A 27,892-nucleotide genomic window follows, 5' to 3' on the forward strand; every position below is an offset into this window, starting at 1 on the left:
CTCGAGCGCTGGTCACATATGGAAGAATTGCTGAATTTGGCCCAAAGCAAAGCAAAGTTCTGTCCCATTGATTTTCTATGGGACAGATCCCATCAGTGTTGCTAACAAAAACAGAACAAACGGTGGCTGCCTTGTCTTTTTAGTCGTTACTCTTTGCCTTAGGCCTACTACTTAAAGATCATATGATGTTTAAACCGGACTCTTTATGGGAAACTGCTGGTGTCTTCTTATATTTTTAGTCTGATTGAAGCAAATTCTAATAAACCAGTGTTTATGTATTTTTTCGTGATGGTTTGTCTTAGGCTGCCTGTACAGTTATACAGTAAAAACAATGTGAAGACCTTTAGAACTACTTGTTCTTATCACCCAGCAGGGGTGAGTTGGATTGAATTCAAGCTCTCTGTTGATGATATAGGAGCAAATGAAATAGCAGGATATGTTTCAGGCCCATAAAAGTTGGGCACGAGCGGCAAACGGCATGCTGTGCGGTCTGCTTGTGGTAGGTTATCTGTCAGAAATTCTAAATATTATTTGAGCAAACTCGTTGCTAGCCTGGCCATTGTAGTCAATCATGTGAAAGAGCAACCGCCGGGATCTTGACCAGTTGTTCCATTGTCTCAACAAATGTGAGCGAGCACATAAACAAAGAGCAGAGAGGGCCCGTTGTGCAACAGCCTTCCAGATGACTCCCCTCTTTGTAAGAGCGCAGGCCTTCTGTTTATATGTCAAAGATCTCAGCTGAGATGTCATCATCCTTTTTGTTTTGTCCATACAGACTGTTTAGTTCTGCAGATGATTATAACCGGGAACTATGCTGCAGAGTTTGTTCTGAGTGAAACAGAATTGATTTCATTTGCACGGTGCCTGTGAATTAGCCTGGCGCTCGCTGTTTGCTCGCACTGAGATACGCCTCGTCCTCTATGAGAAAATCTACATCCAGCCTGTAGTTTACATTGGGGAATGAAACCGCTCATAAACAGCGGGCTCCGTAGGCCACCACGTGTACTATGTGTGTGACAGACCACAGTTTCCTGGTTGGTATTTGGCAGCACGCAGAGCAAAACATGAGCTACATGGGTTTTCAAAAGCCCTAAAGCCCAGTGACAACAAAATGACTGCAGGCAAAGATGGAATATATTCAGTTCAACCCAGAAGAGTGAAGTACAGCTAAACCTTTAATTAGACTGAGATTGACATTACATGTTACACCTCTGGATATCGCTCAGGGCTAAATAAAGACCCTGAACTTTGAAAAGCAGCCGCGCTGTGAGGTTGTTTTTTTTTTTTCAGCTCTCCCATTGTGCCACTTCAACACCGGCGCCATGTTCCACCACCTCAAGGCACAATGCGTGCTGGTCATCTGTGTATACGGATGTCAGTTTCGCTTGTGTCTGGCAGGATGTGTGTATATTGTAGGAAGCACTTCGTCCGGTTCCTGCTCGCATGCATTACACTGAGTGGCACTCACAGGCCGGAGGGAGCGGGCAGAAATCTGTAGGTTTCGCACAATCCTGTTAATGTGGAACAGTATTTAATTAGATCCGCTCTGCATCAAGCAGCTGCATCAGTGTCTGCAAAGTAATGACACTCTGCATGTCACCAAGCAGTGAGGTTAAGGCGCTGACTGCTTCAAGGACCCGTGGAAAAGCGGACTCCAGCAACTACACTACGTCAAGAAGGATACTGAAGGATGACTTTGTTTGCAGAAGAAGAATTTTGCCTAAATTGTTTACATTATTACACTACCACCGATTTTTCTATGCATTAACTTTGAGGGACAATGTTCTGATTTGTAGATCACCAGAGGTACATAATCCATGACATTAAACATTTAGTTTAGTCAAGGCTCTGAGGTTGGATTGGTTGTGAATGACAGTAGGTGTCTCCTTACATGCATTATGGTTCTGTCTGTGATTTAGGGAGGGGAATGTTTCTCTCAGGTGTTAACAGACATGATAGATTTGACACAAACGCGTCTATTTTCAGTCTTGGTTGTGTTATTGCTGACTCTATCGCTCTTAAAGGAGGAGCAGCCTTCCTTTCGTGCCAGCGAAAACAGAGCTGGTTCAGATGATGCTTTTTCACTCTGGCGTTTTTAAGAGAAATCTCTGTCGCCGACAAATCACTCTGGAGAGCAGAATCCCAATCCAATTTTCCACAGCCAGAAGAACAGGACATGCATACATACTGTCACTTTCTATTTTTTTCTGTGTGTGGGAGAAAAGCATTTAAATGCGGTGTGACTGGCTATTGTGCAGCCCATCACCTTTTCACCCCCCCTCTCTCCCTGCCTCTCTTGCATGCTCAATGCATGCCATTACAGTCCCTCACTAAGAGGGGAGGGAAACGTAGGACTGGACAGGTGATGAGAGGACTGAGAGATAAAAACCAGCCTGATTTCTATCTTGGTCGAGCTCCAGGCGCAGGCAGCAGCAGCAGCAGCAGCAGGCCCCCGCTCCCCAGCAACCATGAGAAAAGGGATGAATTCTGTAATATGGTAGATTGATTCTCACCATAATCTGTTCCTATCAGCTCTGGTTTTTGCACAGAGGATCTCGGTGCTTCTCAAAAAGACTGCCTGCCACTTTGTATGCCATTATACTCGGCATCCACATCGTTATGGCCATGCCGATTCATTATTTCCAAAACTGCCTCATTCCAGTTTGAGCCGATATGTCGTCTCAGAGTTTTCTCCCAGTCAGACGGGTTATATGGCCGTAACCTGCCTGTGGGCGTGTGGAACGATTGCGAAGTTGCTTAACAATTTTAGAGACATATAAATTCAATAAAATCAAAACATGTTAAGTCAGCTTAATGAAGCATGAAGGTGTCAGGAAGTGAGGAACGGTGCACGAGCAGTTTTAAGAGCTGGCTAAAAGCAGGCTCAATAAGGTGGATGGTCTAATTAGAATAATAGGCTATGAAAGTGAAGGAAAACATCGTGGATGAACCATTTAATTAGTTAGATAAAACATTGGAAACGTGGAGTTAAAGTCATATAAAACTTCCACTTTAGGCTAAATGTTATCACTAGAAGTAATTGATAAACTGTTAAAGTAAATCAATAACCACTATTTTAATATTATATTAATATTATATACGCTGCAGCCTTAATTGAAAGCTATTAATCCCTCCTTCCTTCACTAACCTGCACCCCCACCACACACACACACACTCTCTATGACTATATGCTCTTATGAGGTTGCTTTGACCATTGTTTTCTGTATTAGGACCTAACAGGGCTGGTGATGGTGGGAGGGGGGAGGTCAGGCACTGGTGCTAGCCGCTGTAGTGAGACGTCAGTAGTAACTCGGAGGGTGGAGAGGGTTGTCTGCAGGAGCGGTGCAGCTTAGAACAGCAGCGCCTTTTGTGTCTGCCCGTTTCTGACGGTTATTTATAAACCTGGTAAAACCCACAGCACATTCCAGGCTGCCACAGATGCAGGGAGAGCTGCACCTCTCCTATGTGTGTCGTCTTTGTCTCCCTGCATGTAGCCCGATGCTGGCTGTCGGGGTCAGAGATGATGGTGCTCAGTGGCTCGCTGCTCAGCTCAGCGTCTGGGGGAAAGAAGGAAAGAAAAGGAGCTAGTGATTGTCTGTCTCCTGACTCTAGAGATGCATGGAAAACCATTTCGGTCTGTTCATTTCTTGGTTTGGCTTTTAATTTGCAACTTGGCTGTTGCATTTTTATGGTCGCTGCTTGTGGTCTTCCATGATTCATATTGATGGGAGGGCCCCCAAATGATTCCTCAGTTTAGTGTTAGCCTATTACTGAACTTTGAAAAGGAGTGCTACTTTAAAAAGTGCAACGCTCTCTCTCTGTTCAAATCTTCATGGATTTCTTTTTCTTCTGAATTTCTCGACAGCTTTTCAAAACCAGCACAGAACAATAAATCATTCAGGGTTTTAGGTATTTTAGATGCCAGATTTGCTACATATATATACACATACGTGCAGCTCAGCAGACTCATTAGAGATTCTTCGTCTTCTCTGAATTTGTTCTGGTTGTAGTTATGTGCAGGTTTCCTGTAGATAAGTCCAGAGAACTACTGGAGGAAGTCCATGCACTAAAGGACACTCCTTCCCCATCCTTTACACCAGTGAACCAGGCTACATGAACTAATAGTGTTGAGGCTGCCTTTAATTTCATCTAACCCTAACCCTGGTTTTGTTCCATTGTACAGTGATGCATTGTGGAAACAACTGGCTTCAGACATCTGTTGATCCAGTCTGCTGTTGTCCTCTTTTTCTGTTTGTGTTTCTAAATGAATTATTATCTTTGAAACACAAGGCTGCGCTGTGTTTTTGTCGTCTACCTTCCTCATTATTGGCAGGCTTTTAAAGGAGTCGTCCCTTCTTTTTAAATGTTAAGCACGATTACAAGTCACTGTGAAGCACTGCGAGACAAAGGTCTGCTTTGCTCTGCCAGGCAGCCTGAAATGTTTAGAAGATTGGAGGTGGGGTGTAATTTAAAAAGCAGAGTCTCCTTCCTAATCAAGGTAAATCACATCTCTGCAGAGCTGCAGACGTTAACATATATCAGAGAGCTGCTCTAAAGTAGAACATTGCTACGTATCACAAACACTTTGCTAAAAGATTGAGTTTAATTTGTGGGGAAAATAAGACAGCCGCCTGTTGCAGTGTCTGAACATAAGGAATGTAATCAAGTGCTCCGGTGTGGAGTCAACACTAAGTGCCACATTGGAACTAGTTAATGTCACCATAAAACAGCTGCTGAATTCAGTTGAGCTACGACCAACACTTATGGTGCAAACGAAGTCACCCGTAATCAAAAACGCTGCTGCAGAAAATGACCTTTCATTCAATGTTGCATTCAAGTGAAAATGGGAGAGAAAGCTTCTTCTGTCTAGTGGTGATCGAACACAAGTGAGGAAAGAGGGAAAGATTCACACCTGTTTCAAGTTATTTCAGAAGAAATAAACAGATTCTCTTCTGGAACAGTACCTACGGGTCTGTCCATGTCTGCGTTGGTCTGAGATGCTTGCCAGCCATTTGCAGCTTTAATTCCATGTCAAGCTTGTTATTTCCTCCACACTGCCTTGTATTTCCCATCTCTGCTTCAAGGCCATTGCTTTCAACCAAATATTACCATGCTGACACACTATTTAATTGCCAGTGGCTCAAGCATTCCCACGCTTTAAACAGTAAAAATGTACAGTACATGAATAATGGATATGTATTGAATTGAGAGGAGGATTTGTCCCTGAGGATTACATCATCTTGTCTAAAAAATCCCTTGAACTGCTGAAATACGATATGAGAAGAGTCTGTAGGAAGCTAAGGCTTAGCGAGGGCTGGTGACCTCTGCCTGGATCCGTGGGAGGCCTCAGATCTGTGCTGTCAAGCTTGCAGAGCAGAATTACAAACACACCGCCGAGCACACACTATGCTCTGATGCCGCTCATTTTTCTTACGTGGTGGAAGCTTCAAGCGCAGATGCTGGGCGGCTTGTTTTGTTTTGTTTTTTTCCAGCTTGGCTTTCCTTTTGAGAGTCTTTACAGGTGTGTACAAGACAAATCCCACTAAAAAAGGCCCTGAGGTCTACAAGACAGGAAGGTGGTGAGTGGGAGTCGTTCTTTTTTGCCCCTGCTAAGAGTTTAAGAGTCGAGGTGGTGCTGTCAGGGAAGATCAGGGGTGGCACGGAGGTTAGGCATGGACGGCTGACATGCTGTTTTATTAAAGGACTGAACTCTGAACCTGGGCTCGGCCCCGTCAATCAGCTCTCCATCCGAATGACGTGACCCTGAAAATGAACGCTCACGTCTGTGCTGCCGGCTTGTGATGACACTTTTACACCCTTCATGTTCCCTTTTGTGTTCCCTGCGAACACAACGTTTCAGCAGCATATAACGGTAAGAGGCTTAGGAGTGTGGAAATTAAAATTTTAACTAATTGTGTGTAAAAAATAGCATAATGCATTCAGCTTAGAAGTTTCAACAGATCAGACTGCACTCACTCAGCAATTGTCCACAAAGTAAAGTGATAGTCGTATACTAACAGCACTATAAAAAAAAAAAATGATTTGCTATTTGTTACTGAAGAAGAAATGAGAGTCTGATGCCTTCAAGAAACTTGATTTTATGCGTGCTTGTTTTAGCCCATTAGCTACAAATTCCATTTCTGGTCAAAGCATACTGTACATTTTTAGACTCACAGTAATTCTCATGTGCCTTCACTGAAAGGGGACGTGCAGAGGCATGAAACCTGTTTGAGATACGTAATCTATAATTATCAACATTTCATCACCTTTTTTTTCCCCCCTTCACATTACATATGTTGTTTATGGTAATTTAGTTGTGGGCAGGGACTGTTTTGGGAAAACGCCGTGTTGGTGAGGGATGCTCGACAACAGAGATCGTATTTCTTTATGTAACACCTACATGTCATGCATTTTAATCTGATTTAACATATTTGTTCAATGCATATGGTTTTCAAGTTTCTAGTATTAATGTACACATTATGTCCATACGACTCCATAATATGTGTTTCTGAATTAATTGTATAGATTATATTGCAGGTAAATGACTTTAAAATGACACACTTGTTTATTTGTGAATTGAGTTATCCCACAACATGCTAGCACATGCATGCAAAAGGTGTGTCTGCTGGTGCACATGTGAAATGAAATGTGTACAAACAATATAGTGCGGCTTAACCAATGCATGAAGACAGATATTGCGACACAGCCAGCTGAGGCTGTTAAGCACCTTATAGGAATCCGCCCTCCCTTCTAGTCTTCAATCTGTCCTGGGAGATCCCCCAGGAGAGGCTGCAGGAAGTTGTAAAGGAGGGGGAAAAAGACACTTGGCTTGCTGTGCTGCCACCAGAGTTCTGACCTTAAAGATGGAGAAAACTGATGGATGTTTATTTTGAGGGTCTGTGGGGCTTCGACTTACAGCTACATGTCAGACCTTTTTATAACTACATACGAGGGGGGAGTGTAGCCTGAGGTCTTCTGGCAAAACACTACAGGTTGTTCCAAGGACTCTGCTCAAAAGGTGGCCTGGTCTGTAACACTCTGCCAGAGCTGAGTCTAGCCAGATCAGTAGCATCTTTGAAAGCTCCGTCTCAAAGTGCAGTTGTACAGGGAGGCATTTTTACAGTGGGCTTTTATGTCACCGTTTTATCACTGTTCCAAGCGTGTCTCTTCTCAAATGACCTTTTATTTCCACTGTCTCCATTTCCTTTTAATCTCATTTTAAACCCTGTTTTGTAAGCCACTCTGTAGTTGATGTAAACACAGTGAAATAATATTTTTCAATGGAATAGACTGGAGATCAAATTTAAGGGCGTTAAAATTCTCCAATATGTTACCATTTTTACTTCAATGCAAATTGATTGGAATCATCATAATTGAATAGGAATGCAACATGTTGTGTTTACATAATGATGTTGCATCCCTGTACAAAGTTTTCCCCCCCTGCTTTCCTAGACACGTGGCACAGCTTTGATGGATGATTCTGCACCACTTAATCTGGATAATATGAAATCTCCGTTCGTGAGACTCTTCAGCGTGCCAATATGGTCAGATTCTGTGGGAGAGGGAGCTTATGGGAGACTAAATCTGTCGCTGCTGTTGTGAAAAGTGTTTGCAAGGGGGGGGTGTCTTGCGTTTGGGGAGTTTGGGAGGGATAAGCCGAAAATGAGCGGTTGGGGGGCTGTGAGAGATACGAGAGGGGTCCAGATGTACAGCTTGGCTATAAAATTCACAGGGCTGGTCTGCAGTGGCAGCCAACCAGATGTGACTTTTAATGAGCGTAAAACTAGATGAGGAAACAGGTTAATGGATGGATATAAAGTGCCACCATCGCACTAAATGTCACCGCAGAGCTGAGTGTAGCTCAGGTAATAGGCAGAAAGAGCAAGAACATCCTTTCCCTCAGGAAACTGGAACCATTGTTAATGTGGCAGGTCATCATTGTGTCATCGGAGCCCACAGCACCAGAAGCTGGTGAGATTAGAAGATATGGACTCTCAGTTTCCTGAGACAGAAGGTGGTTGACAAGCTCATATGGCTATATATAGAATGTGTGTGCATTCACATGCTTAGGTCTCACTGTGCTACCTCAGTCAGAGATCTGTGTTGTTTTGAAGCGGAGTGTCAGTGTGATTTATGAGATTCTGGCTGTGGAGGGTACAGTTGGACCAAAAAATAAAGAGCACCTTGCCAAGTGCAGAGCATCTCAACAACATGGCGCTCAGTGTGCAAGTAATAAAATTAGATGTGTTGAGAACAAAATCAGGATCTAGATGTACTAACATTTAGGTTTGTCAGGTTTATCAGGCTTTTTAAAGACGGTAAAATCCTTCAGTGGTGTCCAAATTGCACCGTGTGGTTTTCGATTGATGCACCAAAGAGTACTCAGGGCTCGCATACATAAACAGTGGCAAGAAAAAGTATGTATTTGATGTTTTTTTCTGCATTAATTTGTCGTAAATTGTGATCTTTTCTTCATCTAAGTCCAGAGTATTAACAAATATGATGTGCCTAAAATAATAAAACAAAAGATAATTCCAAATACACCCCTATTCAGCAGCAGTAACCTCAACCAGGTGCTTTCTGTAGCTGACCTGAGTGTTCGTTTTGCTTTTGGGGGTCATTGTGACTGGCTGCCCATTTCTTGGTAGAGTAGCCACAGTCCCAAAGTGTCTCCATCTTTACACTGTTTGCCTAAATGTAGACTGGTGAATTTCTAAAGTCTTTGACATCACTTTGTAACCCAGCTTCATATAAATCATCAATTCTTGATTGAGGATTCTCTGAAAGCTCCTTTTGGTGAGGTATGGTAAATTAATGCAGGAAACCATTACATTTCAAATGGTTCACATACTGTTTCCTGCCACTGTACAGTAAATATCTTTTCTCTCTCTTCACTTTCTTTTTTTTTTTTTTTTTGGTGGAGCTCTTAAACAGCATAATTAGGGCTGGTCTAACACCTCAGAAATCTGTTTTTGAAACCAACCCCAGGAAATGGCGTGGTCACCATTTTAAATTAGATGCATGTAGTTTACTTTCTGATACTAGAATAAACACACAGTTGAGTGTATGAATATTGGATATGTAGAGTAGATGGGCTGCATAGATACCATATAGAATCCAAAGCTGCCCTGATTGTGAACAAAACACTGATAATGATGTTAAATTTTCCATAAATATTAATGTGTTTTGTGGTGATTGGAGAAGGAATTGAGGTGCTCCTCCGGCAGACTTCCCAGGGCTCTAGAATGAGGAGGAGGAGGAGAGCTGGGAGTTAAATGCAGGGGTCAAACTGAGGCCACAACCGGGAAGCTGTCTAAATCCGACACCCAGCCCCCTCTTTGCCGATGTGCAGGAAAACAGGGGTACCAGTGGAACAGTAAAATGGAACCTCATGGGTAGAATAATGTTTGCTAAGTGTAACTAATTAAGCACTAAGTGCGAAAACCACATGTGTAAAAATCAAGTTGTGCTGAAAGGCTTATTCTAATGTGTGTTTTGTCTGATTATTAATATGTAATGGTCTGAGATTCCCCAAGTGCAGAGGCACAGACTTAATGAGGCTATACAAAGTGCTTCTCTGTTGTTTTCAGTTGGTGAGCATATCTGACTTTATTTGATGCCAGAATCGTTCCATACTGTGTTGGATTACAGCTGAGAGAGGGTGTGTGTTGTACTGCATTATCTTTTGGCACGAACCGTTAAAAAACCCTTAAAAAATGCACAGGGCTTTCCAAGTCATTAGTTGTCCGATCACTGCCAATATATAATGCCCGTCTCAGAGGGTTAGACTAAGGTAAACGACAGAGCAGGTCCAGCTGGTGCTGAGCCAGACCAGCTTCATATCGTGTTTATCTCTGTCTGTCTGTGTGTCTGTAGATCCTGCAGGCCTCAACTTGCTAAAATACAGGTGTGAAGAAGGAGGTGCGAGTTACAGCTACCGGAGAAATCATCTGTGTGTGTGTGAGTGTGTGTGTGTGTGTGTGTGTGTGTGTGAGTGTGTGTGTGTGGAGGTAAATCATTACTGCCCACTTGAGTGAAGTGAAATGTAATGATTGACCTGGACTCACGGAGTCACCTTGAATTCAGGTTATTGTTCTCATACAATATACAGTCTGTGCTGTCTCTACATACTCTGCAGATCAGTACAGAGACCTTTTTTTGTTCAGGATATACAGTATAGCTTTATAGAAGCAGTGTTTCGGCACACGTTGCGTACTATATGTAGTCATCAGGAGCAGATACAGTATAAAACAGTTCAGCTGGTTATATGAAAGTTAAACTGCATCTACATTAATCTAGCCCCAGCTTGTGGTTCTCGTGTGTGTACAGTCACAGTGTTAACTCTTTGCATACCAAGGTAAGCAGTACATGGCAACCATTTATAACTTGTAGGGTTACTCACTAATGTATTTCCCAATTCATCCTCCCAGACATTTCTAGGCTCAAGGAAACGTTAAAGTATTAACAAATACCACTGTCCAACTGTGTTCGATAAACCAAGTGTAATGATGACATTTGTGTCTCCATCTTTGTTTTTGTGCAATAGTCATCCTGAGAACTGACTCAATTATATTTCTCCAGGACAGAGCTGGATTTTTTTGTTTTTTATGTGATACCAACTACATAAAGTCTATGGGAATGTAGGGAAATACCTTTAAATAAATTAGGATAGTGTTGTAAACACTGAAGCATCATGTTTTCCACACTCTGGAAGCCATATTGGAAAAGCTCAATTTTAGGGAAATAGCTGCTTTTGTCTACTTGCTTACCATCTACCACCTGGAATCTAGAAACCAGTGTTTTAAATATTGCCAAGAAATGTGAGTGGAAGCTACAAGCAGCATTTTTCCATATTACTGCAGACGTGTGTGTGTGTGTGTGTGTGTGAGGTGCACACTGTGCTGGGTTTGCTCTTTGTAATTTAGCCTGCAAAAACAAGGTATCAGTGTATACAAAAATAAAGAGTGGTGGTGGGTTTATGGGGGGGGGGAGCAGACTGGTCTAAATGCCACTGGGAGTGAAGAATGCACCCCCTGCCATCCTGACCTTTGACCTCGCAGAATGTAGGCCTCAGGGGCGGCCCGAGCCTGTTGAGAGACAAAGCTGCAGATACCTATTGAATCTTGGCTTTTTACTCCTTTACAATCCCCTCCCTGCTTTTTTTTCTTTTTATGCCACGTTCTAAAACTTCTCACCATACAGGGTCCAAGTTTGGTTGGATTTAGAGCCTGTATTCAGGGGGTCGCTTTTGTTCCTCCACATAAGGCTGGAAGGTGGGGGGGGGGTCCCTCATTCTCCCCTTTTTTTTCTGCCAGGTTATTTCCCCTAAGCCCTCTAACATTCTGGCACCTGTTTTCCTCACAAAACTGCTAATTTATCACTGAATTATTAACTAAGAGCCCACAATGTGTCTGGCACTCTGTGACATATCCTGACTTTAGAGGGGGAGGGGGGCGCAGTTGCCCTGGCAACAGGAAGAGGATGCAGGGGGCTTATTGAAAAAGCAATTTAGCCAGCGTCCGCGTCTGGAGGATCCTCTGCCAAAATGGCTCATTCGGAGAATGTTATAGGATTAATAAAACATATGAGATAGCAGCAGCATTTTTACATTAAAGATGGGTAAAGTGAAGCCCGCCGTGTGCTTTCAGCTCCACAATTTTCCAGGAAGTGCATTTGCCCATCACAATGGCTGGTGTAGTGCCGGATGAGCCTCTGTAATGAGCACAGCACCGTGTAGTAGGCTGTGAGTGAGTGGCCTGTACTTTTTACATTTTAGAAACATAGCTGATAGTAGAGCTGAAAAATGGAAGTGGCTGGAAAGTAGACAGATTGAAAGAAGTGAAAGATGAAAGCATAGTTCTTGTGGTGGGTTATGTAAGGCAAAACGAGATGAAGATGAAGCATATTAAGAGAGAGGTCATCACACTGAGGAGAGGGCGGTGACTGTGCAGCTGTCACAGAGGCTGACGTGTGTGTGTGTGTGTGTGTGTGTGTGTGTGTGTGTGTGTGTGTGTGTGTGTCTCACCACTGGGGGAAGCCACAGTGTTGACATCTCTTGACCGGGTAAAGTGATAGTCGGGTCCGAGCAGCACAGATGGAAGCACTAAGTAACACACACACTAGCTGGCATAGTGTGGGCTGAAGTATAGCTGAAAGGTGGGAGGGGAGGGCTCCCTTTGTAGACCTAAAGAGCAGCAACGGGGTTTTGAAGTGGATACAGGCAGTTACTGAGAGCCTCGGGAGCAGATTGAGCAGAGGCGGGGTGTAGCTTGGAGGAATGTAAGTCAAAGCTGACTATGGGGGCCAGCAAAAAAAGGGAGTGAAGAGATGTAGGGAAAAAGTTATGAGGGAACAGGAGAGCTTTATTTCTCATCTGTCTTAAACCCAAAGACTGAGAAGACTGCACACAATCTAAAGCTAATTTGAACTTGGAAGCTGCCCGATGCATGATAAATGGACTGTTGGTGCTGTTGTGCACTGACATGTTAGTTTGAATCCATTTGCAGATGAAGTTGTCCATGTCACACAGGTGACGGCTTGATTTCTAAAGAAGCTTGTGTTAGCGTCTGCCAAGAGGCAAAGCAAGAGTCCAGTCCCCTTCCACCACCACAGTAAATCTTTACGGTCAGAGATCACACCGCCTGCAGGTACTTCCAATAACAAAGTCGCAAAAAAAGACAAATGCTTTTGTTGAACATGTCTTTAGGGGACTGGGCAGTCCATCAGACAGACAACCTTCCATTCTCCAACAAATGACTTCACACACTTAACAACGGAGCTGAATGGGAAGACGTAAAGCCATTTATCACTTGATTGTTATATCTGCGTTGCAGGAGACCACTGTATGAAATCCATTTACTTTATTTTGAAACACTGTTTTGAAGATTTATTCCAGATTGAATGGGGATCATTTTACTGGATGTTAATAATGCAACAATTCCACTGTACACCGTTAAGTGACTTAATAATAATATATAATAAATTATTTAACTGGATGACGTGGGACAAAATACAAAAATTCCAAAAAAATTCCATTTGACCATTTGTCCTGATTACAATACTCAAAGATTAAGGACTGAGCCGCTATCAGCATCACAGCAGGGTGCCTCTCATGTCTTCTGTTGTAAATTACTGACTTTCCTTTGTTGTGGCATTTTAGTGGCAGGCAATGGAGATGTCTGGCCGATGCCCCAGGCCTGACCGGCCCAGTGAAAGCCTATCTGTGAGGAGATAGAGCTGGAGCAATCATAGGTGAATTGGGCGTGCTGAGTGATGAAATTTCTTCCACTCTAGTTCTCCCCAAAGAGTGACACTCAGAACACAGCCACCGTAGAGACCCACCGATTACAGACGGGAGACTGAATTTCACTGCAGAACAAGGTTATAAGGGTTTGCAAAGATAAAACTGAAACAGATGTGTGTGTGTGTGTGTGTGTGTGTGTGTGTGTGTGTGTGTGTCTGTGGATTTGAAAGTTTTAGCCTACAGAGAGTTGGGGGTTCTCCACCTAAGTGAACCTCCTTTTTAAAGTGCACAATGTTGCTATAAAGTGCAGCAGTGCAGGGAAGCATGAAAGCGATCGCCACGCATGACATTTAACATGGAAATGTGGATATCTTGGAATTTGGCTTTGCTTCCCTTCCTTTTTTGTTTCCTTTTTCTTGCTCACTCACTGTCAAGAATGGGTACATGTAGAATATTGATCCCACCATCCCATCAAACAAATTTAGCTGCATCTGAAAAGAATCAGCAATTAGTTGAGGGGGGCGATAAGATTTTTAGCTCTGGTACATTAGGTGTGACCATGCACACTGATCCACAGCCCCCACAGTGAGCTGATTTGCTGTCTTTCTACAGTAGTAGGGCTCCGCAACCGAGCGTGATCCAATTAGCATGATGAGCACCGAGCGTATTGCGAGGCTAATGGCTGCATGTCCAGGAGAGTAAATGGATTGTTAGTATGGATTTTCAGCTCTCCCTAGAGTCATAACAGTTGGTGGGATCTCTACGGGAGTTATTGGCATACTTAAGCTAGTGTGTAACTATATAGCCAAAGCTCCTGCTTGCCTATATAGTTACACACTCTGTTGAGATTGATAATGAATTGAAGCCCCCTTAGAGAGAAAGCTAGAATTGGCAACATGCAGTCTTGCAGCAAATACAATGTGCAAGTGGTTTACATGATAATTAGCAAATGATAGAATGATGTTGGACTGATGGTTCCTGCAAGGGACTTTTTAATAAATGGGTGTTTTCATTACTGGCTAATTTAGCTTCTATATTATCCTGAAGATATTTAAAAACAGAGATGAGCAGCCAGTTTGTTGTTGTTTTTTGACTGGTAAACAAATAGTTTAAACCATCAAAACAGATGATTAATCTGTTCGTTTCAGGACAGTTAATTTAGGAAATAGACTAACTTGCTTTCTCTCAAACCACTCTCACATCTTTATAAATCTATAATTTGTAAATATGAAGCTGAAGTTAGTTTATCTTAGCATAAAGACTAGAAATGGAGGACATGCCTAACCTTCTTTTGCTGTGTAAAGTGCAATACAACCAAAAGAAAGTCAAAACACCAACACATATTGTTGTCCTCTAAGGCCTTAACCCCACTCAAAAATAACTTTCCAAATTGTGAGAATGCTGCATGAAGTTGATAGTGCTCATGTAACTGTTTATAACAGTTTCACATTGATGAAAACAAAACAGTTCAAAGGGATAATTTTCCACTTTAAACCACATCTTATCAAATCTGGACTAGAATAAATCAAATGGACAATTTATAGTCACTTTAAATCCTTCACCCTAATCTTTGACCCTTTGACTGAGTTTTGACCTGGGTCAGATCGTGTATGAACCTGTATGTACACCATCTCCCTCCACCTCTGAAAGTAAGAAAGAAACTGCAGTTGTTAAGACCCAGTGTGTTTTTAGAAGAAGCTGGGGGTGAAATCATTCAAAAGGGGAATAAAGACGAGACATTGCTGTTAACCCTTAACCTTCTCATCACCTGACGAAGAGGCAGCTGCAGAATTCAGCATCACGTTTGCACCATTTTCATTTTCAGACATAATTATTGAAGGCCTCTGTGATTCTGTGAAGGAAAAGCTTGCACAGTGCCATGTGTGTGTTTTTTAGGACAGGTCTGCAACTTATTGTTCTAATGTGAATCCTCTTTGAATAAACCAGCTGATGTCACTATGTTGGAGCCATGCTATACCAGCTCCTCTAAAGCTAACTAATTAGCACTGTGGTTTTACATTGTGCCAGAATATTTCATGACTGGCTTTTGTTACCTTTTATACAAAGGCAAACTAGCTTTTCCCCTCTTTCATACTAAGCTTACTGGCCCTTGGCTGTTGGCTAGAAAGCAGACAAGTGTGTTTCCTCAAATGTCTTCAATTTTCTCAGCTTTACATACAAGAAACAGTCGAATCAAAATATCCCAGATTTGGTAGTCTACGTCAAGATGCCAAAACTGTGCTTAAAACCACTTCAATGACGCTCGAACTTTTTTCTCTCTCTCTCACAAGAAATGAGGGCAGATTTGACAGTATGATTTATGTTGGTTTTTCAGTGCAACATATCATGTCACGCTCTGGATTTATTGTCTCAGCTATAATAGACACCCTGCAGCTCTCGACAAAGAAACAGTGTTTTGAGTGGAATCGATCACTGTGGCGTGTGAGGCTCATTTCTTCTATTCACAACAAGGACAGAACTGTGAGAGCTGTTGTCTCCTGTGTTTCGCAGAGAGATTTTGGCTTTAAAAGGGTGAGATGAATCCCCGTGTAGGAAATTGGAGGAGATTCGAGGAGATGTAGCTTTTGTAGTTACAAAGTCATTCATGCTCTCCTAAATCATGACAGTCCTTTTTATTGTAAAGGCTGATCTAATGATTCAGGGATGCAGTAAAATAGGGGTGAGACATAGATGAGGAACTGGTTCTACCTGTGAGGTTTCTAGACAAACCTCTCAGCTGCTTTCTTAATGCTACAGCATGAGCACAATAACAAGACATTAAAAGCCTCAGATTGGTCCACAACTATCGTTGAGTTCTTTAAAAAAAAAAACTCCCTGTGCTTCAGTTATCTAAATCTGTTCTTAAGAAGGTATAGTGTACGTTAAAAGTGTCACAGTGACACCAGCACATCCAGCACACTACAAAACTGCATTGATTCTGGGAACTGGTCCAAACCTATGTCTAAGGCTCTCCACAGATACACACTTGGTGACACTATGTACAGTATTTATGGGGAAGCTTGGAACATTAGTGAACCTCCCCAGGAGTGGTGGACCTTCCCAAATTATACCAAAAGCAGATCAACGACTCGTCCAGGAACTCAGAAAAAGATGTAAGGAAAACATTCAGGAAACTGCAGCCCTCTGTTGACTTGACTTTCTGACGCTGGTTACAAATAGTATCCATGAAATGGCTCAAAAGGAATAAAATGAACCAGCTAATTAGTCATTTAGAACTTTTATTTCTTTTGTTTCAAGTAAACCAAGTTTTATTTATATACCTCAAAACACAACTTTACTTCACTGGGCTGTACAAACTTCTCTGAGTACTCAAGAAAACATAAGTACTTGATACAGCACCCTTAGGGTGCATAGTATTGAGGCCTTGTGATGCATTGAACAACTGTCTGTTTTCACAATCACAGCTGCTCTCAGATATGCTGCCGCACATCTCTGTTCCTTGACATTGATATTTTTCTAGACATTCTTAGCAATTTCTTTCTTTTTTCTCTCTTTCGTTTAAATCCAGCTCAAAATTCCACGTCATCAGCCGGGATAACAGCAGGCGTCCGAGTGATTCGGCTGCAGAGTTCCACAGATGCATTGTCAGGCCCGTTTTTAGCTTTTGGAGACGTTCACAGTTAATGTCCCTAACCCCATCAATTTGTGAGCAGAGATTGAGTTTCCAGAGCAGCGTGGAGCGTGTGGTAAAACTGTTGACTGTGGCACACACTGAGGTTTGCTTTTGAGGGACGTCCAGACCAATATAGTCAGGAGGCTCCGGGTCGTCTTGTCCATGGGACAGACAGTCTGACCTCTGCGGTCAGAATAGGCCATTGGTTGACCTCTGCAGTCATATATGTTGTCATACACTTCGCAAAAGAGGAGACACCATGTGAATGAAACGTACTGTGTGCAAGCTACTCTCCCTTTTGTGAAGTGAAGTCACTGTTTTCACCAAAAGAGCAACAAAAGGTTGTCATCAAGTGGTAACCAAACTCCAGGCTTACTTCACTGAGCCCTCAGGACAGCAGTGCTCACGTCATTCTTCTGACTTGAAATCTCTTCTTCACCCAGAAGAAACACTACATTATTCTCCTACTACTTACTGAAGTGTTGGTACAGCAGGAAATGTATTAGACAGCAGGGTAAAATATGTTTATTTAACGAAGATGGAAAGTTCCCTGCGAAGTCTTTGATGACATATTGATCCAACCTTCCAGGGTAACAATCGTGATATATGTTGAGTAAAACAAGGTGAAATACATTAGTGATCTGGACAGAATGTTCCTTACCACTCCTTCTCCTGTGTAAATATTTTTGGAGCTGGTTTCAGGATTTCATCTGAGGGATCCATTCCTCCTCCTCCTCCTCCTCCTCCTCCTCCTCCTCCTTCTTCTTCTTCTTCTGTTGTTGCTGAAGCAGCAATACTGCTCTGTGCAGATTGCTGCTTTTTACAAGACATGGCTAATGTCTACTCACAGCAGAGGCCTCTTCCCTCTGATATGGAAAGCGAGCCTCAGATACAGCATGTGAAATACTCAATGTGCTTTTTGATGTTAAGGACTACACCGATGATTGAACTCTGTAAACAGCATCGGTTCGTGCACAGATCTCTGCCTCTGAAGCATCTTTTCTGACTTTTTGAGGTTTTATTAATATCAGCATGTCCCTGTGGCGGGTATGATGATAAAATTTAAGGCTGTCAGACATTGCAAATGCTTGGCCCAGAATCTCCAAAACAGCAATCACGTTTACAGTGCTCAGCACTCAAGATATTTCTTCTTACAGCAGAGAAAATGTGATTCTTTTCATGATGCAGCGGGGACAGCACTTTGCTCCACTTCAGACTCTTTAAAGTTAGATCTCCCTTGCAGCAGTGTGATTCTCACCCTCTGCTACTGTAATTCACCTCGGGGCTGACTGCACTGCTGCTGCTTTTTCTTTCAATCTTCTAGCCTCCTGAGTCTCTTTTAAACAACACAAAGGATGTTTTCCTATAAAATTAGTAGTACTCCGCTGACATTTGCTCTGTTTATTCTCTACAAGTACTATTTCAGGTGAACATACAGTACTGCTGCTGTACTAACAACATGGTGTTAATCCAGTCTATTCTTTTATCCTTTTCTCCCTACAGATGAAGCTGTGGAACAAGTACAAGGTAACCAGTATTCCATCTCTGGTGTTTGTGGATGCAGCCACAGGGAAGGTGGTGTGTCGAAATGGTCTACTGGTGGTCAGAGATGACCCCAAAGGTGAGATCGCATATCTGCAAGTGCACATGCACACACTCGCACACAATCGCACACACACGCGCGCGCAGACACACATACACACACTGTTTTGTGGTAAGAGATCTCAGTGATTTATTTTCATTCCCTGACCTCAAGTTCCAACCTTAATACTCTCTACTGAATGGTTAACCTTAACCCCAAACACCAACCGCTCAACCCTAAAAATACTACTTTTAAATGAGGTAATAGGACGACCTTTAGGGTCAAAAGGACATGACAACAAATCATAGATCAATTTCGTCCTCATTTTTTCTAGCATACAAACATCTGACTGTGCAAGTGGCTCTGTGTAGATTAAGCCTTAAGTCTGTTTTATTACACAATTTGTATTATATTATTTAGTGCGGAAATCAAACACATTGGTAACTGGTGGATGGAGAGAAACCTAATGCTGTCAGTGACAATAGAAGAATAATTACCGAAGCAGTGAATTGAAGCAATAATGATTAAACACAACTAACAGTCCAATATAATGTGATTATTGCAATTAAAAATATCTAATTTACCTCAGTGGATCATACACTCTAAATGAGAAATATAGCATATTAAAAGTAAGCAAGCAAAGAGTACAGTAGTGAGAGCAGTAACTAAGATGCACCTGCAAAGACACAACACTTGTTTACCACATGCCTGCACCAAGTTCCCCATCGAGCTCTTACGGTGCATTCATATTTAGCATTTGCTTAAAACATTTTTTCCTCCCTCGTTTGTGTTGATGCTGCTATAATTTTGGTGCTGTCTGAATATTACAGCTTGTCCATGTCTCACTCCCTCATATACAAACCCTATAATTTCTGCACTTTGAAGTGGAATTAACAAGAGGGGCCTTGCATTCCTTTCCTGTGCGGAGGACGTCCTCTGTGGCTGAGAATATCTCAATATTTCGAAACGCTGCCTCTTCATAACCCCATTTGGTCAGCTTGAATTTTTTTTTTTTTTTTTTTATAAAACAGCACTGCCATTAGTCATGTGAGGAGGAGCGACAGCAACACTAGCAGGGAAGCAGAATAGATTTTGCATGAGGACTGTGACAGATTTTGGTGCCTGCAATTTTATTTCCATGATTCATTAAGTGTTCTTCCAACTTACTGTAGATGTGGCTAGAGAAGAGGAGCAAAGACTGGTATGAACATTTGATGAGCCAGGATTTTCTAACGATGCTACATCACTTTGGAAAAAAAAAATCGCTCTTTATTTGAAATATACATCTCTCATTTTTGCTGTGTTAGGCAAACTGAGACTGAACCAGAGTTCTTGCTGTGAAAAATCAATCCAGCTTTCAGCGGCTATGGTTAGGAGAGGGAAAGGGCAGCAGACGTTTACAGTGCACTGACGCTGGGAGGGGCAAGTGAACGATTCAGGACCCTGCGCCTTTCACTCTCCATGAAAGGCCTGATTTGAGCGGCAGCAGACCAGCCTGCGGCGTAAAGATGGAGTGCACTTTTACAAGCAGGACAACAATAAAAGGCCGCACCAACGCGGCACAGACGTGTCGTTCCTGCCTAACGAAGCCCCAGACAACTGCACTCGAATAAAGAGACCATTATAAACCGGCCATTCAAGGTTTTATTTATGATTACCCACTTTTATTCATTCGGCTGCACCAAATGCACTTCTGCAGCTTCGACGGGGACAATGAAGGCGCCTTGAAAAGGAAATAAAAAGTGTGAAAGAGGGCAGTGTTTCTAGCAGCCTTCATGTTCTGGAGCTAGCTCCAGAAGCAGATATCACCGAGAAGCAGTGTTCATTTCAGCACCTGATCCTCTTTTAGTTTTAATCTTATCCTTGTGATGAAAATGTAGTAGTTTTCATCCAGTTTTAGTCAAGGTTTGTTAGATGTAGTCAACAACCAAGTAGATTTTAGCCCTGTGTTTGACTATTTCTAGTTATATATTTTGTCTAATATTGATAAGTTGTGTTGTAAGTTGTTAGCCATTGGATAAACTGCCTAGACACTAGAAACCCTTTGTGCTAATACCTCAGTTTGAGGTATTAGTCTATCAATATGTCCAGTACTTGAGTTTATCACCAAATACCTGCACACCTGATGACGCCCGCTTCATCCTGAGCTGTTCCACCCTCATGACTAAATGCTAGCATGCTAAGTTTCATTCAGCCTGCTGAAAATGGTAGCATCGTCTTTGTGAGCATGTCTTTCTTTTTCCATGCCATCTTCCCCCTTTTGACTGCCCCCTCCACTTTCCTCATCCAGGTCTGGAGTTCCCCTGGGGGCCAAAGCCATTCGCAGAGGTGGTGGCAGGGCCCCTTCTGAGGAGCAACAGGCAGACGACAGACAGCAGCTCTCTGGAGGGACACTACGTGGGAGTCTACTTCTCAGCACACTGGGTGAGTGCAGACAAAGAGGACGAGCAGGGCCCTGGCTTTTTAAACTTTTCGAGGCCCCGCGTCGCTGTCAAAACGCGGGGACATCAGCGGGAAGAAAGGGCAGCAGAGGCCACAGATAAGAGAGAGGAGCGGCGTGTGTGTGTGTTTCCACTGACCGTGGCTGCCTACCCTTTTTCCCCCACCACCTCTTGCCCTCTTTTGAAAGTCTCCATCGGTCACCGCGCCCCGCCTGACGTCATCACTATTGTCTCTGTCTGCTGATAGTCGGTGCTGGTCATGACTCAGTGGTGCATGAAAGGCGTTATATCATCTGTGGACTCTTCTTAATGAGGTGCAGCGCAGGCCAGTCAGCGCAGCGGCTGCCAGAGCCGCAGCCTCAGAGACCAGCTCCACAGAATGGCGACGCCTGAAGCCTGGCTCACACCCCAGACCCGTATAAAACGGAAAAAGGACAAGTCACAAAAGCCATTACAGGAGTTTATTTGCGTTTGTTTTGTTTTTTTTGTTTTCCTTATGCATCCCGTTCCCCCTGGTTACTGGTGTGAGTCTATCCGCTATTAAAGTAATTTTACAATCACGAAATGCCAGCACCTGGCCTCGGCATCCACGTACACTGCAGTGTAGTTGAGCTTTTTTCTTCTAATATTGTGGAGACCTGAAATGGCCCGTGGCACGGAAAGTTGACCTGTATTTCAATGTGTGTTTGCTTTTTCCCTTGTAGTGAGAGGGGAAATGTTTCTTTGCGAATAATCCCAAGTCACTCACACACATGAGCAAACAAAAGCCCACATGAGATGGTTTTATGATGCCTTAGCTTCAACAGCACACTGTGTAAGCTATGAGTATGAGAGATGTGCTGATCAAGCCTTTTTAAACTGTATCTGAGTGCTCTAATATCAAGTACTTGCAGATATCAAGTCCTACCTGATGCACATTTACTTACACTAAAACGTCCTTATGCACGTTTATGATGATTTGAAATAACAGCTGTACCCTACTTAATCTGTTACACATAACTTTTTTAATAGCATCCTGATCCAAATACTTGAGGCCCTGGTTATATTAATAAATAGAAAATAATACAAATAAATTAATTACTTTTACTATAAGCTTAATTTATGATATGATATGATGGATTCTAAAAATAACAAGCAAATTCAGCTTCTGACAGTGAGATGATGGGGTCCTCTAGAGTGAAGATATATCACTCTGTGCAATTGAATTATCTGGAATTACATAAATTACTGGGGCCTTGTGTGAACTATCTTTGGCTATGTATAGACCAAGTCGAGAGAAAGCACTTTAAGCAATCCGTTATTGACAGACTTCATGTTGATTAGTAGCATTAACTGAAACAACCAGCTGCAGGTTCTCATTTTGTCATTTCAGTTAGTAAATGCACTAATAGGCAGTGGCTTAAAATGAGTAACTGCCAGCTGCATGTTTTATACAGTGTTGTTTGCTAGTGATGACTAGTTAGACACTGATGCATTTAGATAATGCCTGCCCAGACTATTTTTATTATTCACATTTTACAGTTTTACAGAGAACAGTTGTGAAAGTGAGCAATGCACCATCAGACTGAAATGGACGAAACACATTATTCATTTAAGAAAGGATGAGATTTTGATCAGCCAGACAATACAAACCTCCTGGACTGATGTTGTCCCTCAGCCCTATAGAGCTTTTGAGTGACTTTCAGCTCATTGTTTAGCAGCAGTTTCAGCAACAAAACCATACACTATGTCTCCTGAAAGATAACAGGCCTACATTCACCAAAAACCTTTCAATTTTATAAGGTGTTATTATGTCAAAGTTACGTTACAGCTTATATCCGCTGCCCTCAAGCGGCCAAAAAAAATTGTCATTGCAGGTTTAATAACTTACTAATATAGAAGGGCATTATTAGCATTTTAGGACTTCATGACGTGAATAAAATCAATATATTTTGCTATATTATTCTATTAATAGTGTTCAATTGTTTAAATGTAATATAATATTTTAATTCCATAATGATGCAATAAGAAAAAACAGCTGACTGAGTGAACACAAAGAACATAAGAAAGAGGTTGCAAGTTACACTGGTCTGTTTATCTCCTTGCTGCCATGGCACTCTGATGTCATCTTAATGCCAGCCATACCTCCCGCCCCATCCACCCACCCCGTGGATAGTGCAAGCTCTCTAATCACTTACAGATAGAAGCACAAATACTTTCTCAAGCTGGTGTATTACAGAAGGATTATTTTCTATAATTCCACAAAGGATGATAGAGAACAAAATAGAATTACTTGTAGTTTGTGGAAAGGTGTTTGGTGACAATAGCAGAGAACTGGGAAGTACCCAATGCAGTGGAAACTGCTGCAGCAACCTGCCATTTGTCTTTTTAATTACTGTATATTCAGTTATTCATTTCCTTTTTACACTCTCCTTCTCTCTCTCTGTTTTAGTGCCCACCATGCCGCAGTTTGACCCGGGTCTTGGTGGAATCGTATCGAATTGTCAAAGAGTCGGGCCATAAGTTTGAGATTGTGTTCGTCAGCGCTGACAGGTGAGAGTCACCGTGCCAGAGCATAGACGAGATGATATTTACTGACAGACACATGTGTCTCTGTTCATCAGAGGACACTAGTAAACCATCCTGTCTAATCAGCTGTCTGTTGAAACCACAAAATCATCTCCTGTGTTGCGTTCTCCAACCCCTCCAGGTCAGAGGAGTCCTTCAAGCAGTACTTCAGTGAGATGCCGTGGTTGGCAGTGCCATATTCAGATGAGGCTCGACGATCACGGCTCAACAGACTTTATGGAATACAAGGTATTTTACAGCCACCTTCTAATAATCTTCAGCTCTTTAAGCTGACAGGAGAGATTGTAGAGTTGTAGACTTGCAAGCTTAGTTATGTCACACACAAAGACTGGCACAGTGGCTGCCAGCTCTCAGTGCTGGGCTGGCAAACAGCAACACAGACTGCCCTGCAGCCTGAGGAATGTGGGCTGGTTATCAAGTTTGCTGTCTTGTTCACTGCGGAAGTGCTGCGCCTCTCCCTCTGTGCCTCTCTGTTTTCTCCTGGGCCTGTCTTCCCTGCTTGTGCAGAGGGCTGTGGATGAAGTTAGCAAGAGCTGGCTATCCTGAACAAGAATGTGAGGAATGCACGGTGGACGAGTCAACACTGCCCCTTTCCTGCAGTTCACAGCGGCCCCCACGTATGATAACTTCAGCCCACATGCGCAGACAGGAATACACTGAGTCACGCGCTCTGTTTGTTCGCAGATGTTGTCTGTTTTTGATAAGTCTAATGGGAGAAAAAAAATCTGAGAGGCAGAAACACAAAAACTGGCCAGGAAATGCCTAAATCATCATCATCATGACCAAAACACTCAGTGGGAGAAGGAATAGTCTGCGTCACAAAGCAATAATTAACAGATATGACCCAAACCACCACCCATTTCCTCTCTGTCTCTGTCTCTTTGTTTTTAAAACAGGTATCCCCACTCTGATTTTGTTGGACACAGAGGGTCACATGATTACACGACAGGGGCGCGTGGAGGTGCTGAACGACCCGGAGTGCCGCCTCTTCCCCTGGCACCCCCGGCCCGTGCTCGAGCTCAGCGAGTCCAACGCTGTGCAGCTCCACGAGGGGCCTTGCCTCGTCCTGTTTGTGGGTAAGTAGACAGGCAATTATGACGCAGCTCCTGCAAGCTCCACATGGGAATGTTCCTAGTGCTGCTTGTGCATGAATTACAGTAAGTGGCATTTATATGGAACATATTGAATGTCAGACTCTGGAAAATTCATCCAGTGTCAAAAAGTCTGTAGGAAATGGAATCTATTTATATGTTAATGTCAAAGATGCACAAAAGCAAAATGCAGAAGGCTTAGGAATAACACTGAAAAATGATTTCAACACAAATGTAGGGTAGTTGTGAGGCTGGAGAGGAACTAAATGTCACAGTTGGACATTGTAAAACAGCACCTAAGAATATGAGATGTCTGTGTTGTTGCTGGCCAAACTGGATTTCAAGCAAGACATTGAGCAGCTATATAGTTGCTCATGTGTGCACCACTCATTTCTCTTTCCTCGCTTCTACTTTCACTCATCAGCGTATTCTTCTGCTCCCAGTTGACTCTTTTTTTTCATATTTTTAACATCTTTTCTGGTTTACTCAGATGCCGAGGAGGAGGGGGAGCTGGAGCCAGCCAAGGAGTTGATTCAACCAATAGCAGAGAAGCTCATGGCAAAGTACAAAGCCAAGGAGGAAGAAACACCGCTGCTGTTCTTTGTGGCTGGAGAGGTGAGATAAGCCACTCAATAGAATAAAATGCCATTTAATCTAAAGGTGCAGAGCTTAGGTCATTGTCTATTCATATATGGCATGCTGTAACTAGTCTCTTTGACTGTTTTTAAGGCCAATACCAACATCGATATGAACCTGATAATCTTTGTTTTTTTTTTCATAAACATGTAACAGAAGTATTTCTGATTAGGATGCCTGACAGCAATTTCTTAGTGGGAGAAATATACGTACTAAGCAGGGACACCCAGGGGACACTAATATGACAACCATTTTTCCTTGGGTTCCCAAAAAAACAGTTCTTACAAATGCATTATTAAAAATGAAATTACATAAACCTAAACCTCCAAGCTCTATATGAGATTGTTACAGCCCTAATCATGATGGGGAAATGCAGAACGTGCCAGCAGTCATCATTCCACCTCCCACCCTATTCTCTTCCATGTGTAACATGGGACCATGGAGTTTGCATAACTCTTGTTTCCTCATGCCGTTGTCTTTCGACCTTTCCAGAACCGGTGGAGTTAACAGCAGCAGCAGATATAATTACCAGATTAGCTACTTCTCCTCGGTTTCCCTGCTCTCTGCCCTCCAGCTCCCCTTCCTCCCAATGCTCTCTCTCCCACTCTGCCCGCCAGTCTGGGAGGACAGCGCTGGTTTCTCGTGTCACTCAAAGGCCGGGCTTAGGTTTCAGCCGTGGGGCTTGCACATGTGCTTAACTGTCTGACTGTGTGTGTGTGTGTGTGTGTGTGTGCGTCCGTGTGTGTGTGTGTGTCCAAGGCCTCTCCACCCTGATGTAAGCCTTGAAATGACACTGACATAAAGTATGCACACACAGAACAAGTACAGCCCCTCGACATGATACTGTTTCGTGTTCATTGTCTGCCCGCCAATATTTATTTGACCTAAGACAAAGAAACATTGTTCCACTGGAGCTTTAAGTGATTCTGAAGTTTCTGGTGTTATAGCTGCAGTCTAGGTTTGCCTTGTTTTCGTCTGGCTCACATACTAATCCAGATATTTTTACATCCATGTAGCGCAGGTATAATTTCCTGACTGTAGCTCAACTGACTATAAAATCACCAGCTTTCATTTCCAGATTGGGTTCATGGTCAGATATCACTTCCCTTTTCAGGCTTTAGACTCCAGGATCTTGGCTGGGGTTAGCCCTGCTAGTCACACACTTCTTGCCAGGCCAGCTGCTGGGTTTTCTGTATCCATGAGACAGCAGTATGCTGGCAGTCTCTCGGGGGGGGAGGCCAGGCTGAGCAAAATGACACAGGATCTTCTTACCCTACTGAGAAAACCACAGAGTAGTATATTGGTTTACAAACACACCACAAAGATTTTGTTGAAGAACTTTATTCTTTCATATCTGCTGTGCAGTGGCTGTTCCATGCAAAATGAACTTTGATGGTATTATCCAGTCACATAAGAATTTAACTGATTCTTGTGGCGAGGAACAGTGACTGTTGCCTGTGATTCTGCACTTCAAAGCTTTTTGCTTGTTCTTTCTTTTTTGATTTATGAAATAGGATAATGGATTTGACTTTGGATTACAATGGGTTGCATAAACACACTAGGACTGCCTCTTTAGCAAATATTTCAGTCTAAACAAAATGAAAGTTATTCTCTTCTGTATTTCCTAAAAAGGTCAAAATTGGCAATCGCAACCTGGCCTAATCAATTACTAACGTTTTATGGAACTTGAACTACTGTAAGTTCAATAAAAATACTTGATCTTCTATTTGGCTCACAGGATGGCAGTGTCAGACCACTCTTTGCTATAGTTTAACGCTGCAAATTAAGCTGTTTCCTTAATTGCTTAGAACCAATGACTTGGCAATTAAAGAAATATATTACTATTAAATAAAACTGTGCTTAATCACTGTTGTCATTCCTTAGAAATATCCTTATTTTTCTCTTTTTAATGGAATATCTTCATAGGTGTACAGAAGTCCCTATCAGCAAACATTAGTCCTGTGTTCGCATGGCATGCTGAGTTTACTAGTACAAGTTTATTAATTTAAATGCAAATTATTCATTAGAAAACCTTTTGCAATTACTCTGAAATCCTGTATGTTTTTCTAAGTGATCCACAATCTCACCCTCAGATCCTTCCTGCATTCAGAAAGTAATATGAGAAAGAGTTTTCTAGCTAAACCATCAACTTGACTCGAAAGCCTCGCTGAAGGGAAGTGCTTTTTATAATCTGACACATGTAACTCTATCTCATTAAACAGTGAGAGTACAGTACGCAGTTAATATACATTTGAATTGATTCAATTATTAACTGCAATGCATGATTAATCACTGATCCACACTTAAATGCTGCAACATCCATTTGGTTGTACAATCATAATAAATTCTCATGACTCATGATATTTCCTGTAGCACGGAGGTTCACATTTAGAGCGGTAAAAAATGCATTTTTTTTTTGATTTCATGAATTACTTTGTTCAGTTCTTTCTTGACAGAATATTTGCAGATCTAGTGGTAACATTGTACTTTGTACATACAACATAATACTTGCTAAACAGTGGCATGGTAGCATTGTCAATTCCAGGACATTAGCATGCTAATATTAGCATCTAGCTAAACAGGGCTCACAGAGCTGCTGGTACAAAACGTATATTCCTTTGACATTTTGCCCTTAAACCCTGTTGTTTCCAGGAGAGTATTGTGCCACTAACTATGATCTACATGGTTTTCCAGCAT

The 27,892-nt window shown here is 42.4% G+C and overlaps 1 protein-coding gene across 1 annotated transcript in view; it reads left to right on the forward strand.

The window, feature by feature from the left end:
* nxn (nucleoredoxin) overlaps positions 1 to 27,892 on the forward strand; it is a 52,964-nt gene that overhangs the window by 21,427 nt on the left and 3,645 nt on the right. Inside the window, exons 2-7 of the mRNA XM_026376984.1 lie at positions 18,381 to 18,498; positions 20,750 to 20,883; positions 23,332 to 23,432; positions 23,590 to 23,696; positions 24,365 to 24,544; positions 25,050 to 25,174. Coding sequence (XP_026232769.1) covers positions 18,381 to 18,498; positions 20,750 to 20,883; positions 23,332 to 23,432; positions 23,590 to 23,696; positions 24,365 to 24,544; positions 25,050 to 25,174 — 765 coding nt within the window. The remainder of the gene's footprint in view (positions 1 to 18,380; positions 18,499 to 20,749; positions 20,884 to 23,331; positions 23,433 to 23,589; positions 23,697 to 24,364; positions 24,545 to 25,049; positions 25,175 to 27,892) is intronic.

This window comes from Anabas testudineus, chromosome 13, assembly GCF_900324465.2.
Source record: "Anabas testudineus chromosome 13, fAnaTes1.2, whole genome shotgun sequence".
In the NCBI taxonomy this organism is placed as follows: domain Eukaryota; kingdom Metazoa; phylum Chordata; class Actinopteri; order Anabantiformes; family Anabantidae; genus Anabas; species Anabas testudineus.